Here is an 11933-nt window from a genome sequence, read left to right on the forward strand (position 1 = left end):
TTACAAATAGGGAAGGTGTTAAGCACCTTACATCGCCCTTTCGGTACTATTTTCCCTGTATATGTTGAAACCTGTTGGAGTGCATGTACTTTGGTTTTTGAAATAATTAGTTTGCTATTTTGTTTATTTTATCAAAAATGCTAGAGGCCCCAAAAATTCTACCAAAAGTTTTACCAAATGTCTCACATGGGTGTGGGACCCACATGGGACCCACATTGTGTGGGTCCCACACCCATGTGAGACATTTGGTAAAACTTTTGGTAGAATATTTGGGGTCTCTAGCATTACTCTTATTTTATTGCTTGTGGTGATGAAAATGTGCTGATTGTGATGTTTATTAATTTGCTTGAGTGCTTGGTAGCGGGTGGGTAATTACCGGTATTAACTGGATGTGTTGATTGTGATATTTAATTGTGATATTTATTAATTTGCTTGTGGGCCTAATGGCAAGTCGGTGATATTTTTTAATTTTTTTTTAAAAATGTGTAAAAAAAAAAGTAGAAAAGTAATATAATTAAAAATAGGTTAAAAATCAAAAATTAACTTTTAGTAAATTTCCTAAATTAGGCCTAATTATAGGACAACAATTGTCCTGTGATTTAAATCGTTTCTTTTCTATATTATAATATATATTAATTATAAAAGAATAAATTAATTCAATTATTGTAATTATGTTAGTTTATGATATTTATTTATGAAAAAATAAACGATAAATATTATTTGAAAACTAAATTATTAATTTTTTAGGAAACAAATGTAATAAACTAACTTAGGTATAATATATTTTAGTGAAACCTATTACGGGTTCTATTTTAATAATTCAAACTGTTTATTTTATAATTTTTTTTTGTATATTTCATTTATAAAAAAAATAAATCAATCTAATAATTATAAAATTTTTATTTTATTGTGTTTATTTTTTAAAAAAAATAAATGACAAATGTATTTTTAAAAATAGATTAATTATTAAGAAAACAATTAAATAACAATTATAGTTATTAAATTAATCCTATGATGAACCCTATGGCTCATCAAGTTGGAAAAAAATAAAATAAAACATTTTACCACCTGCCCCCGCGTGTAGACTAGGGCCACGTTGCACAAGCCACGCCGTACACGAGCACCCATCTGTTTCTACATGTTATCCTCTCTTTCGCTGGCTCGATCCATACATTTTATGGAAGTAATATTATTCGAAGATGTCTGAGACCTCGAATATGAGGACTCGAATTTGCCTCGAATCTCATTTTTTTTTTTTTCTTTTCTTTTAACTTAAGACAATTAGTTTGGTATTTTTTTTCTTTTCTTTTCTTTTCTTTTTGCAAGGATAGTTTATGTATAGGGATGTGCTAAAAAATTAGATATTTTGCAAGTGAGTTGGGTTAGACTGATTGAATAATAAAATTGACTGATAAATTTTTTTATTTTATTTTATTTTATTTATTGGGCTGTGTTTTTTATTTTTATTTTTTTTAAAGGTAGTCATATGTAGGGGTGTGTCAAAAAATTAGACATCCTGCACCAACTCATCATACAAAATTATATGGAATTAATAAATTTTAACCAGCAGTGATCAATCAATTAGGTTGGACCGGTTGAGTGATAAAATTGACTGATCCAAAATTGACTGATCAATTTATTAATTTTATATATTTTTCTACAATGAACTGGTACGAAATATTTAATTTTTTTGGTACATCCATACATATAACCACCTTAAAAAAATAATACACAAAGTCAAAAAAAAAAAAAAAAAAAACACACTTCCGAGGCAAATTCGAGGCCTCGGATTCGAGGCCTCTATCAGTGCTCAATATTATTTTAGTCGTTCACCAAAAACAAAAAAGAAGGGATAACATTTTAGTGGTATCATTTCTTATAGATAATTACATTTGGAAAAAATATATAAATTTATATAATTATATTAATTTTTTAGTAAGATTAAAACTTTTAGAATTAATGCAAATGATTTGGAGAGAGAGAAATAAACATTACAACGTGGGTGTTTGCAAGTTGATATTTTAATAGGTTATTTTAGTTTTTTAACTATTTTAGTAGGTTAAAATTTTTATATTTGAAAAGATAATTAAATTTTTTTGTAATTAAATGCGATGTTTATAAGAGAAAAAATAAAATAATTATAAATTTGATGTGATATTTTATCTTATTAACTATTTTAACTTATTTTACCTTTTTATAGATTTTAGCGTAAATTAAGCAAAAATTTCACTTCTTGTTGCTTCTATGTGACACCCAAATATAGCTAGACATATGAGATAAATAACTCTCGATTTGATGCATAGGAAATAAACCCAATTATACACCAACACTATAAGTTCATGTTTGTTTAGCGAATTAAGTTCAATAAAATTATTAGTGAAAGGATAATTAATGAATAGATAATTAATGTAGGAATTGTTAGTGAGGGGATTAAGTAAAAGTGTGTTTGTTTTAATGATAATATTGAAGATGGTTAGTTATGGGATTGTTAAATTATTTTTATATAAAATAAATAAATAAATTATTTATAGATTAAAAAAACTAAAACAAATATTAAAATAAACATGTGCATTTGATTAAAAAAATAAAATTAAAAAATAATATTTTTATATAAAATAAACTCAATTCACTAACTATTTTTTTAATCTCATCCAAAATTTAACCAACCTAATCCACCCACATAGGAGGGATTAGTAATCGACTTGGGTTATGATTGTTTGGAAAATTAGGGGGTGAGATTGGAGTAGTAAGGAAGTGGGTCCCACTAACCCTTGTTTGGTGGCTTCCTTATAGAGGGGGATTAGCAAGAATTGCTACTCCAAGCGGCTTGCTAATCCTCTCAGTAGGGGGATTAGTTTGCGTGAATTTTAGATGTGATTAGAAAAATAGTGAGATGATTGAGTCTATTTTATATAAAAATTTTATTTTTTTATTTTTATTTTTTTTGACCAAGTACATCTGTTTGTTTTAATTTTGTTTTAGTTTTTTTTTTAATATAGAAATAATTTATTTATTTATTTTATATAAAAATAATTTAACAATCTCATTACTAATCATCTCCTATACTAGGGACGACAATCTCAACTTGGCCCGACGGAGACTCGACCCTCCGATCTTGAATTGAGCGGTTATTCCCCGAAAAATTCCCCCGATAGGCCGAGGATGGTATTCAAAAAGAAATCTCCGATGATATTCGGGCCGGCGACGGGGATACATGTCCCAGCCCCGGGCCCGGCCCGGCCTCGCCCTCGTCCTCGGCCTCACCCTCGCCCCCGTCCCGTTCAGTCCCCAATGTAAGATTACCATTATACCCCTATTTATATATATATATATATATGTGTGTGTGTGTGTGTGTGTGTGTGTGTGTGTGTGTTTAGGGTTTGGTTGCCACACTCTCACACAAACACATTGGTGTTGCTCTCTCTCTCTCTCTCACAACTGTGGGTTTCGCCTCCTTCCCTCTCTCTCTCTTTCTCTCACTCACAGTTGTGGGTTTCGCCTCCCTCTCTCTCACACGACGGCTGCCTCTCCTCCCTCACCGCCTCTGCCATTCCACACTCTCTCTCCTCTCTTCGTTTCTCCTTCTTCACTGCGGTCGCTCGTCGTTCGCACTGTCGCGGTCGTCGTTCGCTGCGGCAGCTCCGCTGCATACCCTGCCATCGTCGCCGGCGAAGAAGTATGGGGTTTGGTAAGACGACTCTCTCTCTCCCTTCCCCCTATCTTCTCTCTCTTCATTTCAGTTCTAAATCTAAGGTATTTTTCTTCTCTATTTCTCATATCTGAACCAGATGGTGAAAGAAAATGAACCAGATCTGAAGGCTTGTACATTTTTGATGATTGTTGATGATTGATGAATTGTTGTTGATGATTGTTGATGATTGAACTAGAATTTTTTTTTATTATTTTTTATTTTTTTCAAAGTTGTTGATGATTGTTGATGATGATGAAAAAAAAGGGTCGGGATATTTCGGGGTCGGGGAAACCCGATCCCCGTTAGGGGGCGGGGGAATGGGGACGACGGTAGGTTCCCCGTCGAGGATCGGGGCCGGGGAGATATTCACAATCGGGGATCGGGGACGGGAAGTGTGATACTCGGCCCCGCCCCGTTGCCATTCCTATCCCATACTATCATCAAAACAAACACATTTTTGCTTAATCTCCTCATTAATAATCCCCACATTAACAATCTTTTTACTAACAATCTTTTAACTAACAATCTCATCCAACCTAATTCGTTAAACAAACATGGTCTTAGAATCTTAATCTTTAGTGTATGCCCAAAGCATACGTGCCATTGGTGGACCCCACTTCATACACATTCCAATCCCTTCCTTTATGTGGCCAAACAAACGTGCCTAAGTTCATTCTCCAGTATACATGGCTATCCCGTGAAAATCTAATATCAAAGAATCATTTCATGTAATACCAAAGTTTTTAAAATTTTTCTCAAAAAAAAAAGGGTTTTTTATTTTATTTTTTATCTTTCAAAAAAACTCAATGAGTGCAATGGGTCATATAATAGGAGATTTTTTTTTGTTAGTCTTAAATATTTTCCTTAGCAAAAATATTATAAGTATTAAAATTTTGGCATAATAACATCAACATTCATTTTAAGAAAGCCAAAAGGATTGAAATTATAACAAATGATGGGTAAACTCATAAGTAATATATGTAATAATATAAAATAAATGACAATCATTTTTTAATATGTATGATTATGGAATTATGAATGAAAAAGAGATTAAATATTATATGAATTAAAATAGAACTCGTAATAGACCTCACGGATCCAATAACATTGAAGTGGAGTTGGTGCACAAAATCGTGTTGTGAAGCCCGTAGGGCGTGTCCTAAACTTATTTTGATGATCCAAACAATTCATATTGTAAGATTCGTTGAATAGATATTCATAAAAAAAATTAGGTTAGTAGTCATATAAAAAAAAAACAATTATTTTTTTAAAAAAATAAACAATTAATATGATTTTGATAACTTTTTAAAAAACAAATTAATGTTTGATCATCTAAATTTTTTATGAATTATATTCTCAATGAACCTTATTAATCAAAATGAATTTGAAATAAATTTTATAATTGTGTTTGAATTATAAGTTTATGTAGAAATTTAAAAAAATAAAATAAATGTATCACTTATTTTTTTTCTCTTTTTTTTTCCCTTCAAATTTCTATTAAAATTTACCGACATATAGGGTTGCAAACGAGCCGAACCGAGTTGAGCTTTTGAATGTTCAAGCTCGTTTATTAAGAATTAGTTAAACTCAAGCTCAAGCCGAGCTCTAGTTGGGCTTCAAAAATCGAGTTAGAGCTCGGCTTGTCAAATATTTGTTGAACTTGAGCTCACTTGATTACATAAACAAGCCGAGTTCGAATTCGAGCTCAAAATTAAAAAATGCAAAATTATGAGTAAAATACATAATAATACTTATATTAATAATAAATTTCATTAATCAAATATGTAAATTTACGCGAACACCAAATATAAATAAAAAATAAAATAAATTACTGAAAATTTATTTAAGATATTATTAAAAATAAATATTAATTAATTTATTTTTATGTTTACGAATCTTATTGAGCCAAACTTAAGACTACTCGAGCTTAACTCGATTAATAAATGAACTTAAAAATCGAGCTCGATCTCGAGTTCATCCATTTAATAAATGAGTCGAGCTCAAATAAATTTTAAACGAGTTGAACTCGAACTATTCATGAATCGCTTAGTTGTTTGTAGGGCTATCGACGTATGTGAGCATAGGTGGTGTGACAGCACTGTCCATGTCCTGCTGCCAACAACTTGTATTGATTATAAGGGAATGGCTTCCCTTCGGTCCGTGATCGGACTGGAGGGTACTGTTGGGCCCGTGGGGGTCCATCACGGGTACTGTTTCGATAATTTGAACCGTCAATGTGTAGAACTCGTCGAATAATATATGCTTATAGATAATCACCTTGATCAGATATCGATAACTATGTGATCAAATCAGATTTTTGTAAGCCGTATATTTTTTATCGTCCATTTTTTCATACAAAACTGATTTGATCAGATATCGACAAAGTGATTGTTTCAAAGCATACAGTACTCGACGAGTTCTACACGTTAACAGTTCAAATTATTGAAACGAGACCCATGATAGCCCCTACGGGCCCAATAGTACCCTCTAACCCGAGATTAGACTGGAAAAAAGCCATTCTCCTATCATACAAGTGAAATAAAGTGTATAAATGTACATTGGTGCAATTTAGAAAGATTAGTTTTTTTAGTTTTTTTTTTTCATTTTTTAGTTTTTTTAGTCACATCATATTCTTAATTTTTTATATAAAAAATTCATTAAATTAATCTTTTACTATTTTTTTAAAATACTCCATTGTAAAAAAAACGTTACTTTAGCTATGTTTGACATGAACGTTTTTGGTTAAAATAGTCATAAAAATGTAAAATAAATTAAAAAATTACTAATATAAAATGTTAAATTTAAATTATAAGTATTTTATTTTTTTTCTTATAAAAATTAAAAAATTTATCCTAAACAAATTTTTTTTTATCTTAAACTAAAATAATTAAAAAAATTAAAAAATAAAAAACATAATTCACATTCTAAACGAAGGATTTGTATTTATTAAACAATTGAAATATGTTAGCAGAGGTGATGTGACAACACCGCCCGTGTTCCGCCGCCAACAACCTGTATTTATTATACAAGTGCAATACAGATGGAAAAAATAGTAATAAGTGTATTTGGTTTAAATTTTTTAACTTAAATTTTTTTTAAATTAAATTTTTTAGTTTTTATATTTTTTTATTTTTAGTTAATATTTTTAAAATTTTAAATATTTTTTTTGATGTATCTTACTTAGATGTATTTAAAAAGTAAAAAAATTATAAAAAAATATTTTAAAAAATTAATAAATACATAAAAATATAAAAAAATATACTGAATTTTCGTATTTTTTTTTTATATTTTTGATATTTAATGAATTTTTAAAAAGTTTTTTTCACAATTTTTTTACTTTTTAGGTATAGTTATGTTAAGTATGTCTAAAAAGTAAAAAAAATTTACTTAAAATATTAAAAAAAATTAGTAAAAACAACAAAATATGAAAAATAAGAAAATAAAATTTTTTAAAAATATTTTTAAAAAAATTATAACCAAGCAAAGTGAATAGTTATGTAAGTACAGTTTTGTTTTTTTTTTTTTTTTTAATGTAGGACTTTGATAGAGAGTTATGAAAGTACAATTTTTTTGTAACTCTTATAAACGTAGGACTTTGCTAGAGCTCTAGCAGAATTGCTCCAAAAGCGGTTCTATTCAGCTGGCACACTTCAAAAATAAATAAATAAATAAGCCTCCGTTTAGGAAGTGGGTTGATTTTTTACCTTTTTAGCTTTTTTGACTATTTTAGCCTGGGCTAAAAAGCTTGGTTTGGGAAGGGCTTTTTGGCTTTTTAGCTTTTTTGACTTTTTTTGTGAGAGAAGAATGTAATGATTATAGGTTGGATGTGATGCTTTGTTTGTTATGGCTAAAATAGCCTATTTTGTTTTTTGTGGCTAAAATAGCCAAAAAAGTCTGAAAAAACCCTTGCCAAACACAGGCTAAATAAGAAAAAAAAAGATAAATTAATCTTATTTTAGAACTCTAAAATATATTTTTATAAATGTATATTGGGCTATTTTGAAAATATGATTAAAAATTATTTTCTAATTTTTAATTTATTTTGGATTATATTATCTATCATATTTTTTATATGTTTGTCTAAAATAGTCAAAAAAATAATAATAATAAAGTCAAATTTTAATTATTTTTTCAAAATAACATATTGTAAAAAAATGTTATTTTTTTCGTCTTAAAATATTAGTCCCTTATTTAATTTGTTATTCTAAAATATTAATCCATTTTCAAAAATGAAGGACTATAATAATATGAATTTTTTACTTTGCCATTCTTTTAAATTCATTAACAACACAAAAAATACAATTATAACAATTGATATTTTCAAAAAAAGTACTATTAAAGAGTAATTTTGAAAAATTAATATTTTTAAAATGAAATAATTATACTACTAAAAAAAATTCAATTTTCCAAAAATGACTATTATTATGGTTTGGAGGGAATAGTTATTTTGACTTATTTTTCCAAGTAGATAAAAATTTAGAACTCGTCGAGTACTGTTGGGCCCGTAGGGGTATCATGGGTCTCGTTTGATATTGGCTTTTTTAGCGGACTTTTTTGTGTTGGGGCTTTTTGAGCCTCGTTTGGTTTGGTTTTTTTGGTTTTCTTGAATTTTATAAAAGAAAAAGCGTAATGATTATGGTTTAAATGTGATATTTTATTTCATTGATTTATATAGCTAATTTTTTATTTTTATGCTTTTTCAGCAAAAAATCCAAAATCAAACGAAGCTTAAATCAAACAAATTTTAGGTTTTAAACTCTTAAAAATTATTTTTAAAACTAAACTAAACACAACCATCATTACAAAAAAATTAAGGTTTTAGAGATTAAAATTTAGCGACAAAATTATTTTTTAAGGACTAAATATTTTTGTTGCGAAAAATGCCGTTATTTTATTTTTAGCAACAAAAATTAGACATTAGTGATGAATTATTATCCTTTTGGAACCAAATTTTTGTCTCAAAAAATAAATCATTTTTAGACCAAATTATTTTGTCCCTAAAAGTCTATTTATTAGTGACATTTTTAAAATTTTATTGTTAAAAACTTTGTTTTGGACTTTTCTAGACGACCTTTTAGCGATTATCATTATGACAATAGAAATTGATCCATAAATGTCTTTTGCAATAAAATTTTTACTTTTAGAGACTATTTTAGTAAAAAATAGTGTATTTTAACCTATTTTGTCTTTTAGTACTATTTTAACCAAAAAAGCTAAAAAAATTTCTTTCCAAACTCCCCTAAAACATTTTAGTTTCTAACACTCTTATTTGTTATTGTGCATGTCTATTGAGGGAAAAAAAAATGTTATGATGTGGATCTTCTCATAAAATATATAACTTTATTAAAAAATTGACATAACGAGAAATATTATAATTAAATTATAAATTTTTACAATATTAATTATAAAATTTTAAATATTTTATTAGGTCAATTTATAATAAAATTACATATTTTATGAGTGATATATGAATCACACAGGTTTATAATGAGATACATAAGATTTGTCGTCTCTATAAATAGGTACTTGAACCCACATGATATATGAATCACACAGGTTTATAATGAGATACATAAGATTTGTCCTCTCTATAAATAGGTACTTGAACCCACATTGTCTCTCGGACGATAGAAAAACAAAATACAGAAGAGAGAAAAAGAGAAAGAGAGAGGTATGGGTGAGGCTGCTGAAATGATCCCCTCAATTTCTCTTACAAATGAGGTATTGAGTTTGGATAGACAGAGCGAAGAATGGAAAGCGATGACTGGAAAGGTGAGAGACGCCTGCGAAGTATATGGTGTCTTTATGCTTGATTATGAGAACATCCCATTAGAGTTTCAACAAATATTGTTCAAGACCACCGCCGAGATATTCGATCTCCCAGTGAAGACCAAGTTGCAGTACAAAAAACCTTATCCTAAACATGGCGGTTACGCTTTCAGCAACCCATATATGCCTCTCTATGAGAGCCTTGGAGTCTATGGTGAAGAAGAGGTTCAAGCTTTCGAGAAGCTTATGTGGCCTCAAGGCAATCCTCAATTCTGGTAACTCATACTTATGCTCAATTTGGAATAAGGGGGAACGGAACGGAATCGTAATTTCTTAGACTTTTTTTATAAAATAATCATTCGTTTAAAATGTAAAAAATAATTATATTTGTAATGTATTTTTTTTTTTTAAACATATGAATTAATATTTTGATGGATTAATTATTTTATTTCAGTGAATCAATATAGTATTTGATTCACTGGAATAATTATTGTATCAAAATGTTCATTCTCATATTTAATTGACTAACAAAATAATAATAAAATGCATTATAAATAAAATTACCATCTTTCATTTTAAAAGAACAACCATTCTATATAAAATTTTAAAAAATGATTATTTCATTCAAACTCATCGGACCAGATATAACCCACTATCTTACTTATCTTATTAAATTTATTGAAAGGTGCTTGATAAATGGGATTGTTATATTCTTAGATATATTAACAGGGGTAAAAGTAAACCTACTATAATATTTGGATACTTCTATTTTTTGATAGCGAGGTTATCAACTCCATGACTGCAAAGATGGATGAACTAAACCTCCTATTATTGAGAATGATTTTCGAGAGCTTTGGGATAGAAGAGTACTACAAGGAGAAAGAGCTAGATGAGAACATTATTGGCTATTTACGTTCCATGAAGTACAGACTCCCTAAAGAGAATGAAGATCCTCTTGGTTTTGCAATTCACGTTGATAAAACCATCATAACCATTTTATGTCAAAATTCAGTGCAAGGTCTTGAGGTTCTCAGTAAAGAAGGAAAATGGATTAAAATTAACATTCCTAAGGGAGCCTTCGTAGTCTTTGCTGGCGATGCTCTCCGGGTTTGTGCTCTACTCTTATCTTGTCGATTTTCATGAAAAATTGAATAGAATCTTCTTTCCTTTAGAGTCATATAAATTAGGGTCCGTTTATTTTACGAAGTAAAATAAATATGATTAGATTAAATAAAATTATGTTTATTTTGATAATGGTTGTTAGCGTGTAGATTACATTCAATGTTTCTTTTCTCTCTGTCTATCTTCTTTTTAATTATTACATGTGCAAATATTTTTGAGTTTTCACAAGGAATAATTTTTTTTTTTTTTTTTTTTTTTCAATTTAATGATGCAACTATATATAGGCTTGGACCAATGGAAGAATTGAAGCAGTGCAACACAGGGTGGTGATGAGCGGTGACAAAGAGAGGCTTTCGTGCGGGTTCTTTTCTGTTCCAAAGGATGGAGTGAGTGTTGAGATACCTCCACAGCTTGTAGACGAAGAACATCCTCTGCGCTACCGAACATTCGTTTATTCTGATTATCTTGCCAAATACCTTAACAGTACTAGGTTGGATGCGCTCCAGACTTTCGCCGGTATTTGATGATTTGTGGCACTGAGGTTTCGACTTTATTTATCACTCTGTGGAATAATTTGATAGAGTGGTTTCCATCCTATATTGTACTACTTTTGTGGAATAATAGGTAGAGTGGTTTCCATCCTAGAGTGGTTTCCATCCTATATTGTACTACTTTTGTTTTTTTTGTTTTTAATTTGATAATGTTGGCGAGGAAGTATGGTGGTTTCCATCTCTATATTGCATTTTTTTTTTTTTTTTTTTAGTAATCACCTCTCCAAAGGAGATTGTGATCCCTCTAATTTTTATTTTATTTTATTTTATTTTTATCAGGAAAAAGTTTGAGTAACTTGATGATAGTCAAGAGCTTTACTAGTGATATCATCATATAATAAAGGAGGGGTGCAAGAAGTATCCCAACTTAATTGATAGATTCTTATTAGGTTAGCACCGTGATCGTTGTCCCTCTATAGTATATGTCCCTTAGTTATATTATTTTTTATTTTAGTTATAATCAATTTTTTTTTCTTTTAATTATGACATTACACTACAACAAAAAATAATTTTACGGCACGTAATGTACGCCATAAAAATGCTTCTTCGACATGCATCGGCATGTCATATTATGACTAGTTATGGAAAATCATTTACTTTCAACGACATGTTATAATACGTCGTTAAAAAATATTTAACAACACATTTTATGCATCGTTGTTACTTTTTCTAAGACATGCTATAATACGCTGTTAAAAACTATTTAACAGCCAATTTTGTGCGTCGTTGTTACGTTTTCTACGATCACTTTTACATGCCGTTATTTGGTGGAACAAATAACAACGCTGATTATGCGCCGT

General features: G+C 29.1%; 1 protein-coding gene across 1 annotated transcript; it reads left to right on the forward strand.

Annotated features, from left to right (window-relative positions):
- Positions 1–9236: 9236 nt before the first annotated feature.
- LOC145796695 (putative 2-oxoglutarate-dependent dioxygenase AOP1) lies at positions 9237–11296 on the forward strand. The gene is made up of 3 exons (XM_082881860.1): positions 9237–9735; positions 10240–10567; positions 10867–11296. The coding sequence occupies exons 1-3, from the start codon at positions 9365–9367 to the stop codon at positions 11104–11106; spliced, it is 939 nt and encodes a 312-aa protein (XP_082737986.1). The 5' UTR covers positions 9237–9364; the 3' UTR covers positions 11107–11296.
- Positions 11297–11933: the final 637 nt, after the last annotated feature.

This window comes from Camellia sinensis, chromosome 8, assembly GCF_055761805.1.
Source record: "Camellia sinensis isolate YWXY chromosome 8, ASM5576180v1, whole genome shotgun sequence".
Taxonomy (NCBI): domain Eukaryota; kingdom Viridiplantae; phylum Streptophyta; class Magnoliopsida; order Ericales; family Theaceae; genus Camellia; species Camellia sinensis.

What these genes read in the sequence shown, in the direction of transcription:
- LOC145796695 (XM_082881860.1), top strand. Translation starts at nt 9,365, where the DNA reads ATGGGTGAGGCTGCTGAAATGATCCCCTCAATTTCTCTTACAAATGAG. An exon ending in CAAGGCAATCCTCAATTCTG is followed by an intron (nt 9,736 to 10,239) that starts GTAACTCATACT and finishes ATTTTTTGATAG; the next exon opens with CGAGGTTATCAACTCCATGA. An exon ending in TTGCTGGCGATGCTCTCCGG is followed by an intron (nt 10,568 to 10,866) that starts GTTTGTGCTCTA and finishes AACTATATATAG; the next exon opens with GCTTGGACCAATGGAAGAAT.